The sequence below is a fragment of the Sus scrofa genome, chromosome 16 (genome assembly GCF_054392235.1).
Source record: "Sus scrofa isolate SSC_HxYL_T2T_F1_AM1 chromosome 16, Sscrofa_HxYL_maternal_Yorkshire_Landrace_v2.0, whole genome shotgun sequence".
In the NCBI taxonomy this organism is placed as follows: Eukaryota; Metazoa; Chordata; class Mammalia; order Artiodactyla; family Suidae; genus Sus; species Sus scrofa.
Window position 1 is genome coordinate 77,852,383 of NC_139398.1, and position 24,363 is coordinate 77,876,745.

The window sequence follows — 24,363 nt, forward strand, 5'->3', positions numbered from 1 at the left end:
TTTTTTTTGATGTTGTATTGAATAAGGTATTTATATATTTTGGCTATAAACCCTTTATTACTCACATCATTTGTAAATATTTTTTCCAATTCAGTAGGTTGTTTTTTCATTTTGTTGATGGTTTCCTTTCCTTGGCAAAATTTTCTCAGTTTAATTAGGTCTCATTGTTTATTTCTGCTTTTATTTCTTTTGCCTTAGAAGACAGGTCCAAAAAAAATATTGATGTGATTTATGTCAAAGAGCATTCTTCTGATTTTTAATGTCCTGATTTCTTAATGCTGGTAACCTTTGAGAAAAATCCAAAAGCATTGGTTCTCAAAATGTGCTCCATAGTCAATAGTATCAACATCACCTGAGAACAAAGCATTAGTGAATATATACTAAGTGAAATATAATGAGTGAAAACAATGATACAAGAGATGAGTTAGGTAGTGTGAGTATTACAATGTACTCACACTACCTGTGAAGTGATGTAGTGTTATTTGAAAGTAGACTTGGATTAGCTGCAGATGTGTGTTGCAAACTCTAGGGCAGCCACTAAAAAAAAGAATAACTAAGTATTCTAAGAAAAGAGAGAAAATTGGATCATATGCGATGTTCAAATAATACCACAAAGGCAGAAAAAGAATGGAAGACGAAAATAGGAACAATGGACAAAGGTAACAAATAGAAAAAGGTAACAAATATGATAGATATTATATCAATAATCACTTTGAATGTCACTGGTTTAAATGCAATTACAAAAAATAGATGATTAGAGTGGATCAAACACTAAACCAGGAGTTCCCGTCGTGGCTCAGTGGTTAACGAATCTGGCTAGGAACCATGAGGTTGTGGGTTCGATCCCTGGCCTTGCTCAGTGGGTTAAGGATCCAGTGTTGCCATGGGCTGTGGTGTAGGTTGCAGACGCGGCTTGGATCCTGTGTTGCTATGGCTCTGGTGTAGGCCAGCAGCTACAGCTCTGATTAGACCCCTAGCCTAGGAACATCCACATGCCGTGGGAGTGGCCCTAGAAAAGGCAAAAAGACAAACAAACAAACAAAAAACCTGAACCAATTATATGTGTATTAGAAATCCACTTTAAACATAAATATGTATATATAAATTAAGTGAATGGAGATAAATAAACCATTCTATCACCACCCACAAGAAAAATCAGGAGTAGCTATATTAATCTTAGACGGAGAAGACATCAAAATCAGGAATGTTATCAGGGATAAAGAAGGGCATTACACAACAATAAAGGAGTCAGTATTCCAAGAAGTCATAATAATCCTTAATGTGTCTGTGCCTAAAAACAGTGCATCGGGAGTTCCGGTCCATAGTGTAGCGGAAATGAATCCGACTAGGAACCATGAGGTTGCAGGTTCGATCCCAGGCCTCACTCAGTGGGTTAGGATCCAGTGTTTCTGTGAGCTGTGGTGTGGGTCACAGATGCAGTTTGGATCCCACATTGCTGTGGCTGTGGCATAGGCCAGCAGCTGTAGCTCCAATTGGACCCCTAGCCTTGGAACCTCCATATGCCATGAGTGTGGCCCTTAAAGAAAAACAAAAACCAAAAACAGTGCTTCAAATTGTATGAGGCAAAAACTAACAGAATTGCAAAGAGAAATAGATAAATCCACTATCCTAGTTGGAGGTTTCAGTGGCCTTCTATACCAAGTGGACAGATCCAGCAGGCAGAAAATCAGTAAATACATAGTTGAAATCCAACTATGGATATAACTGACTATTATATAGATTTCACCACCAGAAGCAAAATACACATTCTCAAGACCACATGAAACATTCACCATTATAGGCCACATTCAGAGCCAAAACACACTTAAACAAATTTCAAGGAATAGAAATCATACAATATCTGCTCTCACACCTCAGTGGAATTAAACTAGACATCTATAATAAAAACATAACAGGAAAATCTCAAAATACATGAAGATTAAATAATATAATTCTAAGTACACATGAGTCAAAGAAGAAATCTCAATAGAAGTTCTAAAATATTTTGAACTAAATGAAAACACAACCTGTCATATTTATGAGATAAAGTGAAAGCTGTTCTTAGATGTAAATTTATAGTCTTGAATGCATTTAATAGAAAAGAAGAAAGATCTAAAATTAACACTCTAAGTGCTCACTTCAGCAGCACATATATTGAAATTGGAACAATACAGAGATTATCATGGCCCCTGTGCAAGGATGACAGGCAAATTTGTGAAGCGTTCCATATTTAAAAAAAAAACAAAAAACAAAAAAACCAATCTAAGCTTCCACTTTAGAAAACTAGATAAAGAAGAGCAAATTAAATACAAAGTTAGCAGAAGAAAATAAATAATAAAAACAGAAATCAATGAAATTGAAAATAAGGAGCCAATAGAGAAAAAATCAATTAAGCCATAAGTTTATTTTCAAAAAGATAAATAAAACTGATAAGACTCTAGCCAGTCTAAATAAGAAAAGAGGGAAGAACACACAAATTACAATTATCAGAAAAAAAAAGAGGAGGTATCACTACAGATCCCTGGTTACCTGTAAAAGGATAATAAAGGAATATTATGAAGAACTTTATGCCCACCAGTTTGATAACCTAGATAAAATGCACCAGTTCCTTGAAAGACCCAATTTGCCAAAGCTGACACAACAAGAAATAGGTAAGTGGAACAGGCCTTTATCCATTAAAGAAACTGAATCAATAATTAAGAATCTTCCACAGTGGGAAGCATCAGGCCCAGATTGGTTCATTGGTGAATTCTACCAAATATTTAAGGAATAAATTATACCAATACTCTACAATCTATTTCAGAGGATATGGGTGGAAGGAATACTTCCTATCTTATTATATGAGGCCAGAATTACCCTAATACCCAAACCAGGCAAAGACATTATAAGAAAACAACAGACTAAAATTGCTCTTGAACACAGATGCAAAAATTCTCAACAAAATATTAGCAAATTGAATACAACAAAGTATAAAAATAATTACACACCATGAGATTTGTCCCACTGGTTCAATATTCAAAAATCAATTAATGTAATCAGTCACATCAACAGGCTAAAAAAAAAATTACATGATCATGTCAATAGCTGCAAAAAGAGCATTTGACTAAATCCAACACCAACACTCACGCATGATAAAAACTCTCTGTATAGTAGGAATAGAAGGGAAGTTCCTCAACTTAATAAAGACTATCTCCAAAAACTCTATAGCTAATTTTGTACCATTGGTGAGAAATTTGAAGCTTTCCCATAAAATCAGGCAGAAGCCAAGGATATCCCTTCTCACCACTCCTTTTCAAATCACACTGAAAGTTCCAGTTAATGCAATAAGACAAGAAAAGGAAATAAAAGATATACAGATTGGAAAGAAGAAAATAAAACTATCGTTGTTCACAGATGACAAGATCACCCATGTAAAAAATCTGAAATAATTGACCAAAAAACTCCTAGAACTAATAAGCAATTATAGCAAGGTTGCAAACTACAAGGTTAATATACAAAAGTCAATATACCTATATACCATCAATGAACAAGTGGGATTTGAAAATTAAAAACGCAATACTGTTTACATTAGCATCCCCCCAAAATGAAATACTTAGGTATAAATCTAACCAAATATGTATAAGACCTATATGAGGAAAACTATAAACTCTGATGAACAAAATCAAAAATCGAAATAGATGCAGAGATAGGCTATGCTTATGAATAGGAAGACTCACTACTGTCAAGGTATCAGTTTTTCCCAATTTGATCTATAGATTAAATACAATCCCAATCAAAATCTCAGCAAGTTATGTTGTGGATATCAACAAAGTGGTTCTAAAGCTTATATGAAGAGGCAAAAGACCCAGCATTACCAACAGAATATTAAAGGAGAAGAATAAAGTTGGAGGACTGACACTACCTGACTTCAAGACTTACTATAAAGCCACAATAATCAAAACAGTGTGATATTTGCAAAACAGACAAAAAGATCAGTGGAACAGAATAGACAGCCCAGAAATAGACCATATAAACATAGTCAACTGATCTTTTCAGAGGATCAAAGGCAGTACAATGAGTAAATATTGTCCTTTTTAAAAATTGTTCTGGAAAAACTGGACGTCCACATTAAAAAAAGACGACAACTAGACAATGACGTAAAACTCTTCTCAAAGATTAACTGAAAATATATCATGGACCTAAATATAAGACACAAAACTGTAAAACTCCTGGGAGATAATATAGGAAAAAACCTAGATGTCTTTGGATACACAATGAATTTTTCTAGACACAAAACCAAAGACACAATCCATGAAAGAAATAATTGGTAAGCTGGTTTCATTAAAACAAGAAACTTCTGCTTTGGAAAAGACAATGTCAAGAGAATGAAAAAAAATAAGCCAAAGACTGGAAGAAAATATTTTCAAAAGACACATTTGGTAAAGGAACGTTATCCAAAATATACCAAGAACTCTTAAAACTCAGCTATAGGCAAACAGCCTGATTTAAAGATGGAACAAAAACCTAAAAGACATAGCATCAAAGAAGATATACAGACAGCAAAATAAGCACATAAAAAGACTTTCAACATCATATTTAATTAGAAAATTTCAAATTAAAATAAGAAACGGCTACACATATTAAAATGTCTAAAATCCAAAACACAGACCATACAATATGCTGGCAGTGATATAGAGCAATAGGACCTCCCATTTATTGCTGGTGGGAATGCAAAATGGGATAGCCACTTTGAAAGGAAATTTGGTAGTTCCTCACAAAACTAAACGTATTCTTCACATGCAATGTAAAAATAACCCTCCTTGATATTTATTCAAATGGGTTGAAAACCTAAGTTCACGCAAAATCTGCACATGACCTATTTAGTAGCTTTATTCATAATGCCGAAACTTATAACAAATCAAGATGTCTTTCAGTAGGTGAGTAGATAAAATGTGATGTATCAAAACAATGGAATATTAAGTGTTGAAAAAGAAATGAGCTATAAAGCCATGAAAAGTGATGGAGCAACCTTAAATGCATAGTGCTATGTGAAAGAAGCCAGTCTGAAAAGGCTGCATATCATTTGACACTCAGGAAAAGGCAAAACTGTGGAGACGGTAGAAAGATAAGTGGTCAGCAGGAGTTAGAGGGAAGGGATGAATAGTCAGAGCACAGAGGATTTTTAGGGCTATGAACTACTCTGTATGATATTTATAACTGCACTTATGTCCTTACACATTTGTCAAAATCTATAGAATGTACAACACTAAGAGTGAACCCTAATGTAAACTATGTACTTTGGGTGATAATGATGAATCACTGTACGTTTGTCAATCGTAAGACATGTACCAGTCTGGGAGCTCCCGCTGTGGCGCAACAGGATCAGTAGTGTCTCTGGAGTGCTGGGATGCAGGTTCCATCAGTGCTGGGATGCAGGTTCCATCACCTGCTCGGTGCAGTGGGTTAAGGATCAAGCATTGCAACTGCGGCTTGGATCTGATCCCTGGCCTGGGAACTCTATATGCCATGGGGCAGCAAAAAAAGAAAGAAAGAAACAGAAAAAAAGAAATGTACCAGTCTGGTGAGGGATGTCAGTAGTGAAGGAGCTGGTTCATGTGTGGAGAAGAGAAGTATAAGGAATTCCCTCTACCTTTGGTTCAATTTTATTGTGAAACTAAATCTCTACACAATAAAGTTTGTTAATGAAAAAATGTATTTCAGATTTCCCGTCGTGGCTTGGCAATTAACAACCAGACTAGTATCCATGAGGAAGCAGGTTCAATCCCTGGCCTCGCTCAGTGGGTTAAGGATCCGGTGTTACCTTGAGCTGTGGTGTAGTCGCAGGTGTGGCTCGGATCCCAAGTTACTGTGGCTCTGGTGCAGGCTAGAGGCTGCAGCTCCGATTGAACCCCTAGCCTGGGAACCTCCATATGCTGTGGGTGTGGCCCTCGAGTGGGAACAAATAAAGATCAATGCCTCTTCTCTGGCTGTTCTGCCATCTGTGGTGGCACTACCCTAATGGAAGTGCTCCTGAGGATGACCTGAATTCAGCCCAATTTCCAGAGTGACAAAGAGGCCATGAGATAAAAGGCAGTTGGGCCAGGAATTTGAAGCTGGGATGCCTGCAAATGTGGGCACCGTAGATCCCACTATCACCTCAGGCAACTGCACCTCTTCACTCAGTTTGCTCATCTGGAATAATATCAGAGCAGCATACTGGTTACAACCACTATGGCTTCAGTGGCTCTGAAGTTCCTCACATTTCGATTTGAATTCAAGCTTTGTCTCCAACCTAGCAGCTGCATGAACATACTTGAATTACCCTTTCACCACCACTGCCAGCCTCAGCTGCCTCATCTATAAAGTGGGAACCTCAGTAGTACCCACTATAGAGAGTTATCCTGAGCATACAATGAGATAATGAGCTGGGCACATTGTAAGCCTTGCATAGTCAACTACGATGGTTATTTGTTAGATTGAATCATAGTACACTGCCAAAGTTTGACTCTGTATGACCTACCAAATCAATAATCTCGTACGGTTTGACCTAATATCTCCCATGTGACAGTTATAAGCACTGTGTAAGATAATGTAGGCAGTGTGCTATATTATCATTCGAGGTGCTTAATACATGTTAGTGATTATTATTATGCACAATCCTGGAGACATTACCTGGTATTGAGAAATCAAAAGACCCAAGTCACACATTGAGCAACTTGGTCAGCACCTGTAAATAGCCATTTAATTTACTTGTCAGTTGCTACCCCCTTCTCTTTTTACCCCACCTTTCCCTAACTCTAAGTGTTATAAAGGAGACCTTATCTTAGAAATCTTTGTATTGGTAGGTTCTAGCAAATGCCAGGCATATAATAAATGATGTTGATTGAATGATTTAAAGAGCTTTATGGGTTTCCCAGGGGGTGAGGGGGGGCATGGGGATTTGCTTTTTCTGTGGGAAAAAAAACCCAGAATTAGAGACTACAATTTTGAATATAACCAAGAGATTTGAGTAAAAGACCCTTTTTAGACTTTAATTTCTTCTATTTGTATAGATCCAGCAATATTCATCTACTACCTCAAGAAGTATTTGAAGAACAAGAATATTGCTGGGGAGGGAGTTCCTGTTGTGGCTCAGCAGGTTAAGAACCCGACATAGTATTCATGAGGATGTGCGTTTGATTGCTGGCCTCACTCAGTGGGTTAAGAATCTGGCATTGCTGAAAGCTGCATCATAGGTCGCAGATGTGGTTTGGATCTTGTATTGCTGTGGCTGTGGCGAAGGCCTCAGCTGTAGCTCTGATTGGACCCCTAGCCTGGGAACTTCCATATGCCGCAGGTGAAGACATAAAAAGAAAAAAAAAAAAAGCATGGCTGGAGAGCTACACATCTATTGGAATGGCTAAAATTAAAAGAACTGATGGTTTTGTGGCCAGGATGCAGAGCAGCTGGAACTCTGATATATTGCTGGTCTGGTGGGAAAGCAAAATCATATGGCCACTTTGGAAAATACTTTTTGCAGTTTCTTATGAAATTAAACATATATTTAACCACAAGACCTAGCAATTCCACTCTGAATTATCTACCCTAGAGGAATGAAAACTTACATTCACATAGAACTTGAATGTTTATAGTAACTTTATTCAAATTGTCAAAAGCTGGAACCATCCAAATGTCCTTCAACTGGTTGAATGGACAAACAACTAAGGTACAACCACACAATGAAATACTACTGAACAAAAAAAGGAAAGAAGTATTGATACATGCAACATCATGAATGAGTCTTAAGTGCCTTATGCTGAATGAAAGGAATCAGACTCAAAAATCTACATTTTGTATGGTTCCATTTATACGACATTCTGAAAAAGGCAGCACTATAGGGACATAGAGCAGATCCATGATTGTCAGGGATTAGAAGTGACTAGAGATAGGAGAGAAATTTTGGGGGTGATCTTGACTGCAGAAGTGATTATTAGATTATGTGAATTTGTCAAAATTAACAGCCATGTGTAGTAAAAAATTAGAGACTGGTAGGAGTACCTGTCGTGGTGCAGTGGTTAATGAATCCGACTAGGAACCATGAGGTTTCGTGTTCGATCCCTGGCCTTGCTCAGTGGGTTAAGGATCCGGCGTTGCCCTGAGCTGTGGTGTAGGTTGCAGACGTGGCTCGGATCCCATGTTGCTGTGGCTCTGGTGTAGGCCGGTGGCTACAGCTCCAATTTGACCCCTAGCCTGGGAACCTCCATATGCCGCGGGAGCGGCCCTAGAAAAGGCAAAAAAGACACACACACACACACACACACACACACACACACACACACACACGGTGATTCTGGTGGGATCAGGGAGAAAAGAGAAGAGCTATAAAGAAAGTGTCTATCCTTGTAGAGAACATATATACTGTCATGAAGAGATGTTGGTAGAATTGTGAGCATTAAAAGTGATTCTTGTGAGGTCGCAGGGGGAAAGACCATGTTATTGGAAATTAGAAAAAAGATGACCCTTGTTATAAGTGACAAAGAACTTGGTTGAATTGTGTCATAGTGTTTTGTGCAAAGTAGAAATTCAAAGTGATGAACTTGGATATTTGGCTGAGAAGATTTCTGAGCAAAGTGTTGAAGGTGCTGTGTGGTTTCTCCTTGTTGCTTATAGCATTTTTTTATTTTTATTTTTCTCTTTTTAGGGCCATACCAGTGGCATATGGAGGTTCCCAGGCTAGGGGTTGAATCAGAACTGTAGCTGCTGGCCTATACCACAGCCACAGCAACTCAGGATCTGAGCCGCACCTGAAACCTACACCACAGCTCAGCGCAACGCTGGATCCTTAGCCCACTGAGCAATGCCAGGGATTGAATCTGCGTCCTCCTGGATGCTAGGAGGATTCGTTTCCACTGAGCCACGAGGGGAACTCCTGTTGCTTATAATAAAATGCAAGGGGAGAGAGGTAAATTGAAAGAATTGCTAAGCAAAAAGGAGCCAAAGCTTTTCAACCCATCAACATTACAAAAATGAGAACATATATTTGAGAGAGGATACCAAAGGTGTGGCTGGACAATCTATAAGAAGATGACTCCTGCAGTTAATCAGACATTTTAGCAGCTACTAGGTTTAGAGATGGGATTATGTGAGCAGAGCACTGCCAGTTTGGACCAAGGGGAACAGAGATAAGACAAGACAAAATAAAGGGAGGCTTTTGAACTGCTGGGATTCTGTAGGATAGGACAATGGAGCTATTTGGCTATGAATATGCTTTACCTTTTAAGAAAAGGGAAGAGTAAACCCTGAAGGTGATTCAGTGATCATCAGGGCTGCCATTCCCACCATATGTCTAGAGCATACAGGCCCAGAAGGCACGGCAATTTCTTGGTTTCAGAGGGTGGGACCTCCCTCTTGGTTTCAGGGAGCCAGGCTCCCCCCCCCCCCCAGTGCCTTGGGGGCAGAACTATAGCAAGAAGCCACAGGGTGGGGCTACTGCCCAGAGCAGAAGGGGCAGGGCCACTACCTAGGGCTGTGGGGATGACACTACCGCCTCAGTGGGCTGGGAAGGCAGGACATCCAGCCAGAGGGTAATTCTAGAGATTTGCAATCTAATGGAATTTGCCTTGCTAGGTTTTGGACTTGCATGGGGACCATCACCTCTTTCTTCTTTCTGCTTTCTCTCCTTTGGAATCACCTGTATTTTGGAAGCATATAACTTATCTTGCTTCCCAGGTTTACAGATGGAAAGGGATTTTGTCTCAGGATGAATCATACCTCCAGTCTCACCCATATCTGATTTAGATGATGTTTAGATAAGACTTTGGGCTTGGAATTGATGCTGGAATGGGTTAGGTCTTTTGCGGCTGTTGGGATGGGGTAAATGTATTTTGCATATGCCAACTAAAAATTGGCACTTACAATCTGCCTCTACAAGATTGAAGTCACTAGCCTCTGCACTCACCGACCTTCAGTACACCCTGAGAGGAGTTTAGGGTGGAGATCAGGGGTGAGGTACTCAGTCTTTCGGGAAAAACTGGCAGAACGAGCCTTCAGAGTGATATTTTCAGGAGATTTTATGAGCCCAAATTCTTGCATCTTCTCATATCTAGAAAAGCACTAAAATCATTAACAATGACATCTGCTCCTCGTGACTAGCAGCACGCCTCTGCCAAAATGTGCTCTTGACTGCAGTACCCTTTCACTAAAATTATATATACTACTGATCTTCCCCCTACCTCTTTAAAGCAGTTCCTCAGAACTATCTGAGACGCTGTCTCCCAGCTCTCATCCTCATTTGCCCCAAATAAAATAAACAACTCTCACACTGTGCGTTTTTTCCCCCCTCGCAATCAACATATGTGCGTGGACATGAATTTGGGGACTAGAAGATAGAATGTCATAGACTAAACTGTGTCCCCAGATTCATATCTTGAAGCCCTAATCTCCAGTGTGGCTGTATTTGGAGATGGAGCCTATAAAGAAGTAATACAGAATAAATGAAGTTGTGAGAGTGGGGCTCTGTCCAGTGAGATTAGTTGTTTTCAAGAAGAGGAAGGCAGCAGAGCTTCCATTCTGCACACAAGCAGAGAAGAGACCACTTGAGGCAGCCATCTACAAGCGAGGAAGAAAGGCCTTATCAGAAACCAGCCATGCCAACACCTTGGTCTCCAGAACTTGGAAAAAAAAAAAAACCTAATTAATTAAATAGTAGAAAAGCAACTAATAAGCTATTAATTTAATTAATAAATAAGTTGATGTATGTAAAGTGCTGAGGACAGTGTCTAGCACTTAGGAAGGGCTCTATCAGTCTTAGTTATTATTTTCTTCTTCTAGCTAACTGTAAACCCTCAGTAAATGAGCCATTATTATTATTTTCAAGTCTTATCTCCCTCCATTTCCTCCAAAGCCTTAAATCCTAACATTTTCCCCTAATGCAGCCCATGGGCTTTCCTGCCCTAGTCTGTTTGTCTGGGCGTTTTCTGTCTGGTACTCCATTTCTCCTCCTCCCCTCCGAGCTCCGAGGTCTTCCCCTCTGGGAATCCTCTCTTCCCCACCCCGCCCCTCCCAGTTGGAAGGAATAGCCTCTTGATTCCTGTCCTGCTAAGAAAACAACTCCTTATAGCACTTAGTTCTCTGCGCCTGGTTAATTCTTTCAAAGCCTGCCTCCAAGAGTAGCGGCCTCTGGAGGACGGAGCTGGGTGAGTATCCTCTAGTGTTCCACCAGGGGTCTAGCCCAGCGCGGGACAGAGGAAACGGGTCGCTGTGCAGAGAGCGGTCCAGTAGAACTCCTACAAAACCGAGCCCCGGATCCTCTCCAGGCTGCCCCCACCATGAAACCCAGTTCTTTCTCAGCCAGAACTCTCAGCTCCCCGCTCGCCAGCACCTGAGCATCCCCGCCCCGGCCGTCGTTTGATTCCTAGGGGTCCCATTGGTTCCTTCCCTGACCGCGAGCTGGGGGCGGAGCCGGCCGGCCGATGGCTGGGAGCCCGGCTGGGAGCTTGCTGGGCGACAGTGGGTTCCAGAAGCGCCGCGGCCTGGTTGGGCGGCTGGCATGGCCGCGTGCTGGTGAGAGTGGAGTGAGCGAGGGGCCGGCTGCCACCATGCCCCGGGGTGTGGGCACCGCCCAGCTCTGTGTGCTGGTGCTGGCCTTGCAGGGATGGACCAGAAGTAAGTACGGGGGAGGGGGACGCAGGGGGCTTTGGAGGTGGATGGGCTGGGGGACCTGGGGATCTGGTGGTCATCCTTGCAACTCCTCGGGGCTGCGCCCCCGCCCTCTCCCAGCCTGGGAGCCGCTGCTTTGTTCCCACGTTGCGCGCCCGGGGTGGTGTTGGAGATGCGGGAGATCCGAGCAGGCAGAAAGCGGTCGGTCCCACCCTGGCTTTCCTCCCTCTCTTTTTTCCTGTTTTTCTGCTTTTGGCTTCTCTTTCCGCTGCTTTCTTAGTCTCTCCTCTTTTCTCCAGTCTTTGAGTGTGTGCCTGTAAATATATTTGATAAAATTGGAACCATACCGTATGTAGTTTTATGTCTTGGGTATGCCACTTTAGGTTATGAGCGTTTCCCACATTGTTACATTCTCCAAAAGCATGGTTTTAATGACTATAAATTCCGTCAAAAATCGCAGACGTATCATTTTCAAAAAGTTAAAAACATGACTCATACAAATACAGGATGATTGGGTTGTGAGGTTGATTGAGGCATTAATGAGGCAGTCAATAGAATGGCAAAGCAGGTTCAAAGCATTAGAGGAACTGAGTGGTAGGCATTGGAGAAAGAATATTGAAATCTGGTGCTGGGCTAGATACAGAAGTGGTCAGTGTTTCATGGGGCCAAACAACCATAATTCTTAGTTATGTTTTACTATACTGAAGTTATTTGCATCTCCATCAGATTGAAATCTACAGTTAACACTTAACTTCATAGTAAATTAATAGTAAATGTAAAAAGTCAAAGCTACATCCCCTAGATAATTCAGTAATCTTAGGAAGACCTGTTAAACAGTGCTCCAGTGTGACATTGAAAGGACATCCTGCTTGGTCTTACCTTATTTCCAAGGTGTGAACAATTTTTCTTAAGATGTATTGTGTTCCTCTGTTATTGAGCCTTACTTTCCATATTTTTCTCAGTCTCAAAGATTATTTCATTCCTTTAAATAGTCCATTAAATATCCTAATTCCTTTTTGTTGCATAGACTTTAGATTTATCAGTGTCACTAAAGCAGGGGCTATGCTTTTCTGGTTCCCCAATAAATATCAAGCACCTGGCATAGTATCTGGCATACAGTTAAGCACTCAGAAAACATGTCATGAGTACATAAATGCATTGCTTCTGATCTTTACTAATATGATAAAACTCATGCTAGTCTAATGAGGCTTTTTTAGGATGTATTTTGATTGAGACTATGTTATATCAGTAATCTGAAAGGTAAGTTAATCACTCATAATTGCACCAGTCTAACAAAAGAACTGTGGCTATCTTTTTACGTCACTCATTATATTCTATGTGATTGATATGGTTGGTTTAAAAAGAATAGATTTTGGAGTTCTCACTTCCATCTCTAGGAGTCCTGTGGATTTGGCCTGTTCTTATGGAGTCTATTGCCTACATCTTGAGAAATTACCGCTTGATTAAGATTGTCTGCAACCACTGTTTGAGGTCTGTCCTGCCTAGAACAAGCCTCTCCTCAAACAGTTTTCAATTCATCTTTCTTGCAGAATAGGATTCCTGCTACCTACCTCCCAGGGTTGCCTGGAGTGGGAAGGACTGAGTGGTGAGAATAATTTGGAAAGTAGGAAGTGATATGCAAATGCAAACTTGCCTTTAGGAAGCCCAGGTTAAGGCAATGTTGCTTTGCGGATTGGGTAGCACTTTTACAGCATCTCTCCCCAGTAATGCTGTGAGCTGCCCAGGTGGCTATCATTGTCTTCATTTTACAGATGAGAAAACTGAAGGCCAATGGGAATAATAACCCGGGGGCTTGCCCTCCAGATATACCCAGAATCCAAACACTTCATTCCTCTCCACTGATGTCATTTTAGTCTGCTCCACCAGCAACTCTCACCAGGGCTCCTGCAAGTCTCCAGGCTTGCCTTGCTGCTTCTATTCTCCCTCCCGCCCTCCCCTTCCCCCACCTCCACCCTCTCCATCTCCACCCAGCAGGCAGAAAGATCTTTTAAAAACTGAATGCAGATCATATTGCTTTGTGTCTAAATCCTTCAGTGCCTTCCAAGTCTATTTATAATAAAATCCAGACACTTTCCATGCCCTCTGTGATAGCAGACCCATTGCTGTCTTGCTGACCATATCTATCAATTTTCCCTCTTTTTTGCTAGACTCCAGTTACTTCTGACTTCTGCTTGTTCTTTTGGCAGACCAAGTCCACTTCTGGTCTTGCTAGTCCTTCTACCTGGGACATTCTACCCCTAGATATTTGCAGGCCTCCTTCCTTCTGGTCCCTTGGATGTCAGTTAAATGTTATTTTTTCCTCATCATCCTGTCTAAAATAGGTACCCCCTCTTCATTGTCTCTTTATTTCATCACCCTATTTTACCATTTGAAAAATATTCATGTTCTCTTTCTCCCTCTAGAAGGTAAGCTTGGTGGAGGTGTACAGAGATCTTGTTAGCCCTGTTTACCACAGTATTAACAGCCAGCAGGGGGCTGACCCATAGTGTGTGCCAGGAGTCTGGAATCCAGCAGGTCTTCTAATGACCCAGTATGGGATCTTCCCAGTTGGCAGTGCATGCCTGGCTTAGCTTGGGTGCAGAGATCTGGGATTCCAATGATGTGCATTCCATATTGGCAGGAGGAAGTGGGGACGGCAGCCCTCAGCTACAGCATGAACTAATAATACCTCAATGGAAGACTGCAGAAAGCCCCGTGAGAGAAAAGGTAAGACTCAAGGAATCTCATTTTCATAGGCAGGACCTGACAGCTCCATTCTTTGAGGCTTGAGGTCACCTATTCAACTTTCCTGGGGGCCCACATTATCACCATTAGTTCTCTGTCCGGCCCACTCTAGCCTCTCTGTGGTCCAGTTTTGGAAATCCCAGATGGGACTTTCCTTCATGACAACCTACTAGGACACATCATAATGCCAATAGTTGAGGAAATGAAAAACCGTGTTAATGCTGACATGAGCCAAGTGCAAATATGTGTCACAAAAATTGCCAGCTCTCAATCAAAATTGATTAAATGTTGTCAGTATTATTTTTTGCTCTGCATAATACATGTTACACTTTATTGCTGGGATAATATACTTGGAAAGAAAAATGATAATCCAAACTGTTTTTTTCAAAGAGTCAGTGTAGGGACCTCATACTGAGAAATCTGTCTTAAAATCCAGTAATTTTAAAATTATTGTTATTACTATTATTATTTTTGTCTTTTAGGGCTGTATCCTTGGCATATGGAGGTTCCCAGGCTAGGGGTCGAATTAGAGCTACGGCTGCTGGCCACAGCAATCCGAGCCTCTTCTGCCACCTACACCACAGCTCACGGCAACGCCGGATCCTTAACCCACTGAACTAGGTCAGGGATGGAACCTGTGGCTTCATGAATACTAGTCAGATTCATTTCTGCTGAGCCACTTTGGAAACTCGAAAATCCAGTGATCTTAAAATTCAATAGGCTGCTTGGGCCACAAGATCAGCAAAACACAAGCTTTATCAAGGGGGTTGAAAATGAAACAGAAAACATTACCTTGTTCTTGCTGGGAGGACCTGGGCATCTAGGGTAATTTTTTTTTTTTAAGGTCCTCAGGTGTGGCATATGGAATTCACAGGCTAGGGGTCAAATTGGAGCTGCAGCTGCAGCCACAGCAATGATGGATTCTTAACCCACAGAGTGAGGCCAGGGATTGAACCCTCATCCTCATGGATACTAGTCGGGTTTATTATTGCTGAGTCACAACAGGAACTCCTTTATATATATGTTTTTTTGAATAAGTCTTTTTTGTTCTTTTGTTGTTGTTGTTGTTGTTTTTTAATGGCTGCGCCTGCTGCATATGGAAACTCCTAGGCCAGGGATTGATTTTGAGCTGCAGCTGCCATGTATGCTGCAGCAACACCAGATCCTTTAACCCACTGCACTGGTCTGGGGATTGAACCCATGCCTCTGCAGCAACCCAGGCTCCTGCAGTCAGCAACCTACTGCGCCCCTAGGATATTCTTTCTGGTTCTGGTTCTTATAGCTCATGTGAGACAAAGAACTAGAAAGGAAGATGTGATTGCTGTATGCCAGTAACCAGCTCTCAGACCTTTCACTTTCTGAACTCCTTTCCTCATTTATAAAATAGTGCTTGGAGGGGATAAGAAGGAAGTGGGCTGGAGAGGAGGGACAGTTAATAAGAGCCCTTTGGGTTCAAATAGTCAGTGATTTGTTGGGCAACATATATGAGCAAGATTACAGTAGGGAGAGCTGTGTCAGAAAAGAGTTCAGACTTTGTGGTTCTTGGGGCCAGAAAGGTAAATGGAGAAGAGAAGTGTCCAGAATCCTTGAAGCCATGGTTAGAGTAATCCAGCCATGTCCAAAAAAATGCTCTGACTTGGATTTAATAAGGGAACTTACCACAAGAATATCAGGTCAAATGAAAGTAAGTGACATTTTATTCTAAAGAAATAAAGGCATGGAATTCATCAAAAAGTAGGAAAGGCTGAACATAGCTTCAGGAAAAGTTTAGACAAATTAATGGATGGCCATCCTAGAGCAGGTTATTTTTAAAAATTAAGATTTGGGTATTCCATCCTATCCATTATTGTCTGAAAAATGGTTCTGATACTTTTGTAGAGGCCTCTCTGTTCCCTCAGATGTGGGATGCTGGGCATCCTCAGGAAGGGCCTGAGAAACAAAGTCGAGCTCAGATCTTGTCTCTGTGCCCAGCCATTGTCTGCCCAGAATCTGTGTCATTGTATTTTGTAGGAATAGTTAGCGTGGTACCTGGCACCGTAAGTATTTGTTGAACCAACAAACACGTGAATGTCAGAGAGGGAAAGGAGAGGTAGGTCTCACTCAGGCCTCTTATTCTCATTTATGTACTTATTTCATTCATCAAACATTAATGGAACACTACGTCTTAAGGGGAATGCAAATATATAGGATCACGTTTCCCATACCCTATGGAGCTGAAGATCCATTTAATCTTGTCCTAAAGAGAAAGAGATTTTAACCCTGCCCTGGGGAAGTGTAAACAGTGGGTCACCTCCCTGTGCTTCCAAGGAGAGATGGTGCTGTCCCTTCCTAGCAGAGTGGAGTTCTGAGTGAACCTGGTTGAGGAAGCTGCCTAGATCCTTGCAGTGCTACTTCATTGTTTTGTTTGAAATGTCCCCTGGAAACAAGGGACATCATATTTTAAATATCAGTGCCTGAGCATCCTCCAGACCAGTGAGAAATATTTTGGATTGCCCACTTAAAAATAGATATTCTAGTCATGTTGCAGCTTGTGTCTCTTTGAGGGAGGAGCAACAGTGCTTTGGTTTGTGTCAACTCCTTTTTTTGTGTGGGCTCTTGGCCACCTACCTCTTGGATAAGGGAATTGGTACAGCTCTGGTGCTGTGTACTTTTCCTCAAACACCCACTGGAGATGGCGTCCCTGATGCTTCATGTGATCAGGTAGGGCCCTTGCTCCAGAACTCCCCAGAGCAGCGTGCCAAGAGACCAGCAACCAGAAGCAGGTGTTGGCAGACCTCCATCAGAAATAGAGAAGTGAACGTTTTAGTGAAAGTGATTGGGTAAACATCTCCTTTGCTTCCATCACCCCATGGTTTTGAAATGTCTCTTCTTAAGAGAAGTCAATAGGATAAATTAGCAAAAAATAGCCAGGGACAGGATTGCACAAGCATCCTAGATCAGAACATTGAGATCTCATCAGAGCCCTCAGTGACATGAAAGTTTCAGTGTTATCCAGGACCCTAATGGGAAGTGGGGTTTGAGGCTAAGAAGAAGAGAAATATACTTGGAAGAGGCAGGTCCCCAACCAGAGGTGATAAAGCAGGTGTGACCTGCTTTTTCAGACACGCCAAAAATAAGCTTTAAGATCAACCTTTAAGAGGGTTAGAAGCTTGGAGTTCCCTGGTGGCCTAGCAGGTTAAGGATCTGTCATCGTCACTGATGTGGCTCTGGTTGCTTCTGTGGCAGGAGTTTGATCCCTGGCCCAGGAACTTCTGCATGTTGTGGGCAAGGCCCCCAAAAAAGGAGGTGGGGGAGTTAGAAGCTTTAGTCCATGGATTAAGAAAGACTTCTTTACCAGTTCCTAGGTCCTCAGTGCATTTGAAACACCTCAAGAATCGATTCTGTTTTTAATATGTTTAAATACGTAAATATCATGTTTTAATTAAATAATTTCTGCCTTTAAGAAAAGTTCAGCTGCCCTAAATTGAACTCCTAAATGCTAAAGCATGGAAGTTTATGATGACTTGGATTTCTATTTTTTTTGGACATTTTCCACAATAATTAGGTAAAAGAAGATAAGCCCATTTTTTAAAGTACAAAAAGCAATTATAAAAACATCGAAAAATGCACAAAAATAAGTAAAATTAACTCCTGATCTCACTGCCAAGAGGTAACTATGGTAACCTTATGGTTTATTTCTCTCTGCTTCTTCCCCTTTACAAAAGTATATGTGAATAAAACATAGTGTTATGTGTTGCACCATTGTGCTTAGTCATTACCACATGTACTTTATTGATAACTACATTTTTTTCTTTTTTTTTTCTTTTTCTTTTTTTTTTTTTTTTGCTTTTTAGGGCCATACCTACAACCTCAGGAAGTTCCCAGGCAAGGGGCTGAATTGGAGCTGCAGCTCCCAGCCTATGCCACAGCAACACAGGATCCGAGCCATGTCTGCAACCTACACCATAGCTCAGGGCAATGCCATATCCTTAACCCTGAGTAAAGGGTACTTTACACTGAGTAAAGCCAGGGATTGAACCTGCATCCTCATGGATACTAGCCGGATTTATTTCCGCTGAGCCACAGTGGGAACTCCTTTGAAACTGTCTGGTGTTTTGTCATATTAATGGGTCATAAGGTATTTAACCATCTCTCCTATTTCTGGATAATTATGTTCATCAGTCATTATTGTAAGTAATGAGCATCCTTATGTATAAACCATTGCCTGTGTTTCCATTTATTCCCTTCAGATAGAATCTTATATTACTGGATTAGAGAATTTAAACATCGAAAAATTCTTGGTCAATACTGTCAAATTATTTTCTAGTGGATTGGTATTGATTTAAATTCTCACTGGTAGCTTGTGAGAGTACCCATTCTATAGTATACTCTGCTGCGTTGTGAGTTCTGGTTTTAAAAAATCTTTGTTGCTTTGACTTTTTAAAAAATATCTTTAAAAAATCTTTTTAGGTTGAGGGCAGGGGCAGTTACCAGTGATACTGAACACTTTTTTTATGCTCATTGGCCATTTGTAGAAAACCTTCAATGGTCTGTTCTGGGTGTTTAGCAAGGTGGCGCTCAGCAAATATTCTCCTTTGGGTAAAAGGCATCTTTTGGTCTTTTACTTTTTTTCTGTTTTATTTTAATTTTTTGTCTTTTTTTAGGGCCACACCCATGGCATGTGGGGGTTCTCAGGCTAGGGGTTGAATCGGAGCTACAGCTGCTGGCCTGTGCCATAGCCACAGCAACACGGGATCCCAGCTGCATCTGAAACTTACACCACAGCTTACGGCAACGCCGGATCCTTAACCCACTGAGCGAGGCCAGCGATCAAATCTGTATCCTCATGGATGCAAGTCGGGTCCGTTAACCACTGAGCCACAATGGTAAATCCGTCTTTTGGACTTTTAAAACCTTAGTTGGAATTTCTTCTAATTGTCTCCTCTGAAGTGACTGGGAAGTATCCAAACTGAGAGCTAAAATAAAATAAGAACTGCTTATTTTTGATAACAGTCAACATGTAGCAGGGGCTTTCTGTGTGCCAAGCACTGTGATAAATTCTTTACCTATACTGTGTCACTTAATCTTCCTAAGATCCCCATGAAGCTGACTGTTATTATCTCTTTATAAGTGCGGAAAACTGAGCCGTAAGGAGGTTCGGTAGCATGCCCAGTTTCACAGCTACAGTGTCAGAGCCAGCACTTGAATCCAGATATAACTCCACTCAAAATTTCCTGTCCAAGATCGCGTTTCCCAGTGTTTGCCTTTACCAGGCCTGCATGCAGGCTCTTAGACCACATTTCAGCTTGGAGCTTCATTCCTTTGTCTTTTAGGAGAAGGCAGACGGGGGAGGGGAATTAGGTCCTTCTGGGACTGAAGTTATTTCATGTTTGGGCTGGAAACGCAATTGACCCTTTCTCATTGTTCCCTTCTTGTGGATCAGTGTCAGAGCTCTGTGCTAGATCCTGTGCCCCTTCCTGGGATCCCTGTTCCCTGCTTTTAGGAACTGACATTCTCTTTTTGTTGCTTTTAGCATCCACTCAAGGCTGAGCTCAGGGTGATGGCTGAGGGGCGAGAACTGATCCTGGACCTGGAGAAGAATGAGTAAGTGGACTTCTTTGTCTGAAATGAAACAATTCACTTCCATGTCAACGCCGGACGCAGGTGCCGCTGTTTTGGAAGGAAGCAGTTAGTGAAGTGACCCATGCTCTCAATCTGTAGTTCCTTTGTGGGGAGCAACTTGCAAAGCCAGCATTTCCACAATTTCTTGACTTGCTGTGAAATTATTGGGCTGTTTAACGTCTTCCTTGAATTTCCTCAGGCCGTGTTTCTGGGGCCTCGTGTGTGTGTGTGTGTGTGTGTATGAAAAACTGAGAGAGAGATCAAGGGAGGGATGGGCTGGAGGACTTTGGCAGCTATCTTATTAGCTCCAGCACAGCGGGAAGTGAAGGAGATTGGAGGAAAACAGCAGAGAGGAGAGAGGCAAGGTGGAGTGTTCTGGGATTTGACGCTCAAACCCTGGCTGCTCCATCTATTCTGGGTCAGCCACATCTGAGATTCTGCCAATAAGGGCGTGGTCAGCAGTCTCTTGGCTTCATTGGGCTGGTTCATTCCTCTTGGGTGGCTGCCTAGCTCAGAAATATTTCCACATTGATTTGCCATTAAGCACAGTTGTATCTTGATTCATGTTATCGAGAAGGTGATAGACATAAGGCATGGCTGTGTCTGTTGCCCATTTTTTGATCATTTCCCATCTGCTTTGGCCCCTGGAGAGCTCTCCTTATTTGGCTGGGGCCTTCTGAAGGCTTCTGATATTTCCCCACCAACAGTCCCACTTACATTCTGCTGCACAGACCTTGCAGATAAGGCTGCATGGCTCAGAGAACTGCCTGTCTCCTCTTGGCAGCCTCCGGAGTCCCCTGCAAGCAGATGAGTAATCAAATGCATCACTGCCAAGAAAGGGATGGATGGGGACCTTCCCATATCCAGAAGGATGGGAATGACTGCTAAGCTTGGGTGGAAAGCAAGAATATAAATTATTCCAAATTTGGGCTTTTTGGACACAGAGGAGGGTGAGTGATGTTGGAAGTGCAGTAAAAGCACGCTTTAAGTGGTGTGTGCGGTAATGGGCTTCATCCATGTCTTTGCTCTACTTCCAGTATGTGGTGGCCTTCAGGAAGCCAGAAGGAGGGGCGTCTCAATCACTTTTGCTACTTTCCTCCTTGGAGTAGAAATAGTAACTTTCCTCCTACCTTACTCCTGGAGCAAAACCAGCCCTAGAATGTGTTCTTTTTGTCCCAATTCCCTGGAATAGACCTGGCTTGCTGTGTCTGCAGAGGCTGCAGGCCCTGTCTGCCTGGGCTTTCTCCTTGCATCATCTTCCTCTGGTCCTGCAGGAAAGGTCCTCGGAGGTTCTGTTCTTGGTCTGTCTCAGTAGCCTCTTTCAGTTTCTTATGGCCCCAGCCCTTTAGCTCGGGTCTAAATGTTCCTATTGCCACCTCTATCTAAGCTGTCCTATTCTGCCTCCAGTTGGAGCCCTTGACTCCTCAGCTTCCTCTGAGCAGCCCAAGTGATGGGGTTGGGGTCAGGGGCAAATCCTTTGGAGTTGGACTGGCCAAGCAGGGGTCCCAGGACTCATCCTTCCCTGTTTTGGAATCTTTGCAAGAGACATAGGAAGTTAGAGCAGGAAGATGCCTCGGAAACACTGAGCACAGCAGTTTTAGGCATAGAAGCAGAAACTTCAGATTCAGGTAAGGATAGGCACTTGCTTAAGCCCATACAGCGGGTAAATGAGAGCGGTGAGATGAGGATCATTTGTGTTCCTGAGTGTGGAGTCACAGAAACCCAGATTTGACATACTAGCTGTGTATTGGGGGCAAATTGCTGCATCTTTCGGCACCTCTGTGTCCTCACCTATGAAACGAGGACAATAGCAGCAATCTCAAAGGGATGGCTCTGAAGGCTGAATGTGGGACATGAACCAAGTGCTTACAGAGCACACGGTAAAGGGTCGACTGCTGTTGTGGTGGTGGTTGTCCCACACTGAGGTTCCAGAGAAGAGCTCGTGGATGTGGTTCTGTTGTCTGCTGCCCCGAGCAGCTCTCATTTCCCAGTGATCAGCAAGGGGCTGGATGTGGTTCCTGGCCTCCTTGAGTTGGCAGGCGGCAGCCGACCTGATCAAAATGGAAGCAGCAGAGCCAAGTGAGATGACCTCATCAGGTATCCCTGGGGGACGGCTTCCTGCTATTTTCGTCTAAATTGGGCTTTTTGTTTTTGAACATGTGTTAGCAAGCGGAACTCCAACTGCACACGACTTCCTTGTGTGTTTACTTCCCAGAGCCGTCTCATTCATAGTGCGTGCGAGTCTGGATTCAAAACAGCTTGTGGAGGGTTGGGGAAGAGGGCAGGTGCTGCTTTTCTGATTTCTCAAATTTTATTAAAAAAAAAAAAGATAAAGCTTTTACAATCTGAGGAGAACCTGGGCTCTGTGCTAAGTGATCCTCAGGCTCTGGTTCTTAATTTCCTCATTGCATTCATTCATCTTTTCCATCTGGCACCAGTGTAGGCACTGCAGATACAGCTGGGAATCAAACAGAGCTTATATTCCAGTGGAGGGAACAGTAAATAAACAAGTGAACATATAGTCTGATGACAGTCGCTGTTGAGGAAACAAAGGAATGCAAGGGCTCCGGGAGCAGGAGGTCGGGAGGGAGGTGCTGTTTTGGAACAGTGGCCAGAGCAAGCCTTAGTGGAGAATTGATACTTGAGCCCAGACCTGGAGGAGGTGGGGAAGTGAGCTACAGCAGGGGGCTGACAATTGCAAGGAGCAGGAACAGCCAAGTTCAAAGGCCCTAATAGATTATGAAGGTTTCCACTCCCTCTCCCCACACCTACCTACATTTCCCCATGTATTTGGTTTTCAGGCCCTCCAGGAGCTATAGACAAGGGCTTCTGGGATGCTGGGGGAGGGAGGAGACATTTCTAATTTCTTTTTCATCATCCTGAGGTGTCTGGCCCGTTCTCACCCAATCAAAGCCCATGTACTAATGCATGGCCCGAAATAGCAGTGAGCAGGCCTTTAATGGAATTCACACTTGGAGAGGTTGCCAAGAATGGTGAGGACGGAGGAGCATGGGGGTTGGGCCAGGAGAGAGGGGTCATAACAAATGGGCCTTCCGCTCAGGCAGCAGACGCCCAAGATGCCTTGGTTTAATAGCATGGCAGCTGGCAGCCCTTTTCTGGTGTGAGCAACTCGGGTTACATGCATTCCATTCCCATGGGAGACATACACCCTTTTCTCTCTTGAGTGCAGGTGAAAGAGAGTGACATCTGAATGTGGCTTTCATGTCTCGTGGTCCTGGTTCTGATCCTGACTCTGCCACTTACTAGCTGTGTGGCCTCTTTAACCCTCAGTTTCCCTATCTGGGGTATAAAAATAGTCCCAAGATGCATAGCCACAAGAAGGATGAAATGAGCTGTTACATGTCAGGGGCCCAGCATAGTGCCTGGCTTCTACCCCGTAGCCATTAAATGCAGCTGCTATTACTTCTTGCTTGCGGTTTTTTTAATTACAAAAGCAATATGTGCTCAATGTAAAACATGTAGCAATATCGAAATATAATGAGTAAAAGAGTGAAATTCTCCCACCCACGGAAAGAATCCACTGTGAACAGTTGGTGAGCTTACCCTGGACCTTTTCTTTGTGTGTGAGAGCACCCTCATAGATACTCATAGGCACACAAGCACACCCAAGCTGCTATTTTTGTTGTGAAGGAAGAAGTGGAAATGAATAGGGAGGAGTTCCCATCATGGGTCAGCGGTTAACAAACCTGACTGGTATCCATGAGGATGCAGGTTCAATCCATGGCCTTGCTTCGTGGGTTAAGGATCCGGTGTTGCTGTGAGCTGTGGTGTAGGTCACAGGCGCAGCTTGGATCCTGAGTTGCTATGGCTATGGAGTAGGCCGGTGGCTACAGCTCCGATTGGACCCCTCGCCTGGGAACCTCCATATGCCATGGGAGTGGCCATAAAAAGACAGGAAAAAAAAAAAAAAAAAAAAAAAAGAATAGGGAGAAGGGAGATGGATAAAATCCACTATACATATCATTCCACACTGGTTTTTTCAGACTCAGCTGTGTGTGGTGAAGATAGTACTCTGCTCTAATAAAGTATGTTCTATAGTTTTACATCTGCTCATACAGATAACTCATCATTTGCAAATGTTAATGCATAGCTGTTTTTAGGAGCACCTTACTTGTGATTGGGACAGCGTGGTACAGTGGAGAGAGTGCTGAGGTCAGAGACAGGCAGTGTGGAATTGGTCAACAAGTCAGTCTGCCCTCCTGGGCTTCAACTTTCTCATTTGTTGAATGGGAGTTTTGTCCCAGCTGGGCTCTGAGAACCTTTCCTGCACTATCTATTTAAAGGACACTGTATAAGTGGAAAGTGGAAAAGAAGTCCCTGCCTCAAGGCTTTTGCTCTCTGGTTCTAGGTAGAGACATTCCTGGAAATAGAAGGCAGTAG

General features: G+C 42.6%; 1 protein-coding gene and 1 non-coding gene across 4 annotated transcripts in view; both read left to right on the forward strand.

The window, feature by feature from the left end:
* Positions 1-2,130: 2,130 nt before the first annotated feature.
* On the forward strand, positions 2,131-2,234 carry LOC146395670 (U6 spliceosomal RNA). The gene has a single exon (XR_014831656.1). It is a non-coding gene; the product is annotated as a U6 spliceosomal RNA (small nuclear RNA).
* An 8,866-nt stretch (positions 2,235-11,100) lies between these two features.
* ADAM19 (ADAM metallopeptidase domain 19) overlaps positions 11,101-24,363 on the forward strand; it is a 99,233-nt gene continuing 85,970 nt past the window's right edge. For 2 of the 3 annotated variants that reach the window (XM_085001879.1, XM_003134106.7), the window contains exons 1-3: positions 11,437-11,622; positions 14,258-14,343; positions 19,874-19,944. Coding sequence is in view for 1 of the 3 variants with exons in the window: in XM_003134106.7 (XP_003134154.5) it covers positions 11,556-11,622; positions 14,258-14,343; positions 19,874-19,944 (224 nt within the window). In the remaining 2 variants the exon portion in view is untranslated. Of the gene's footprint in view, positions 11,154-11,436; positions 11,623-14,257; positions 14,344-19,873; positions 19,945-24,363 lie in introns of those variants that run through there. The other variant, XM_085001880.1, reaches the window with a different exon arrangement.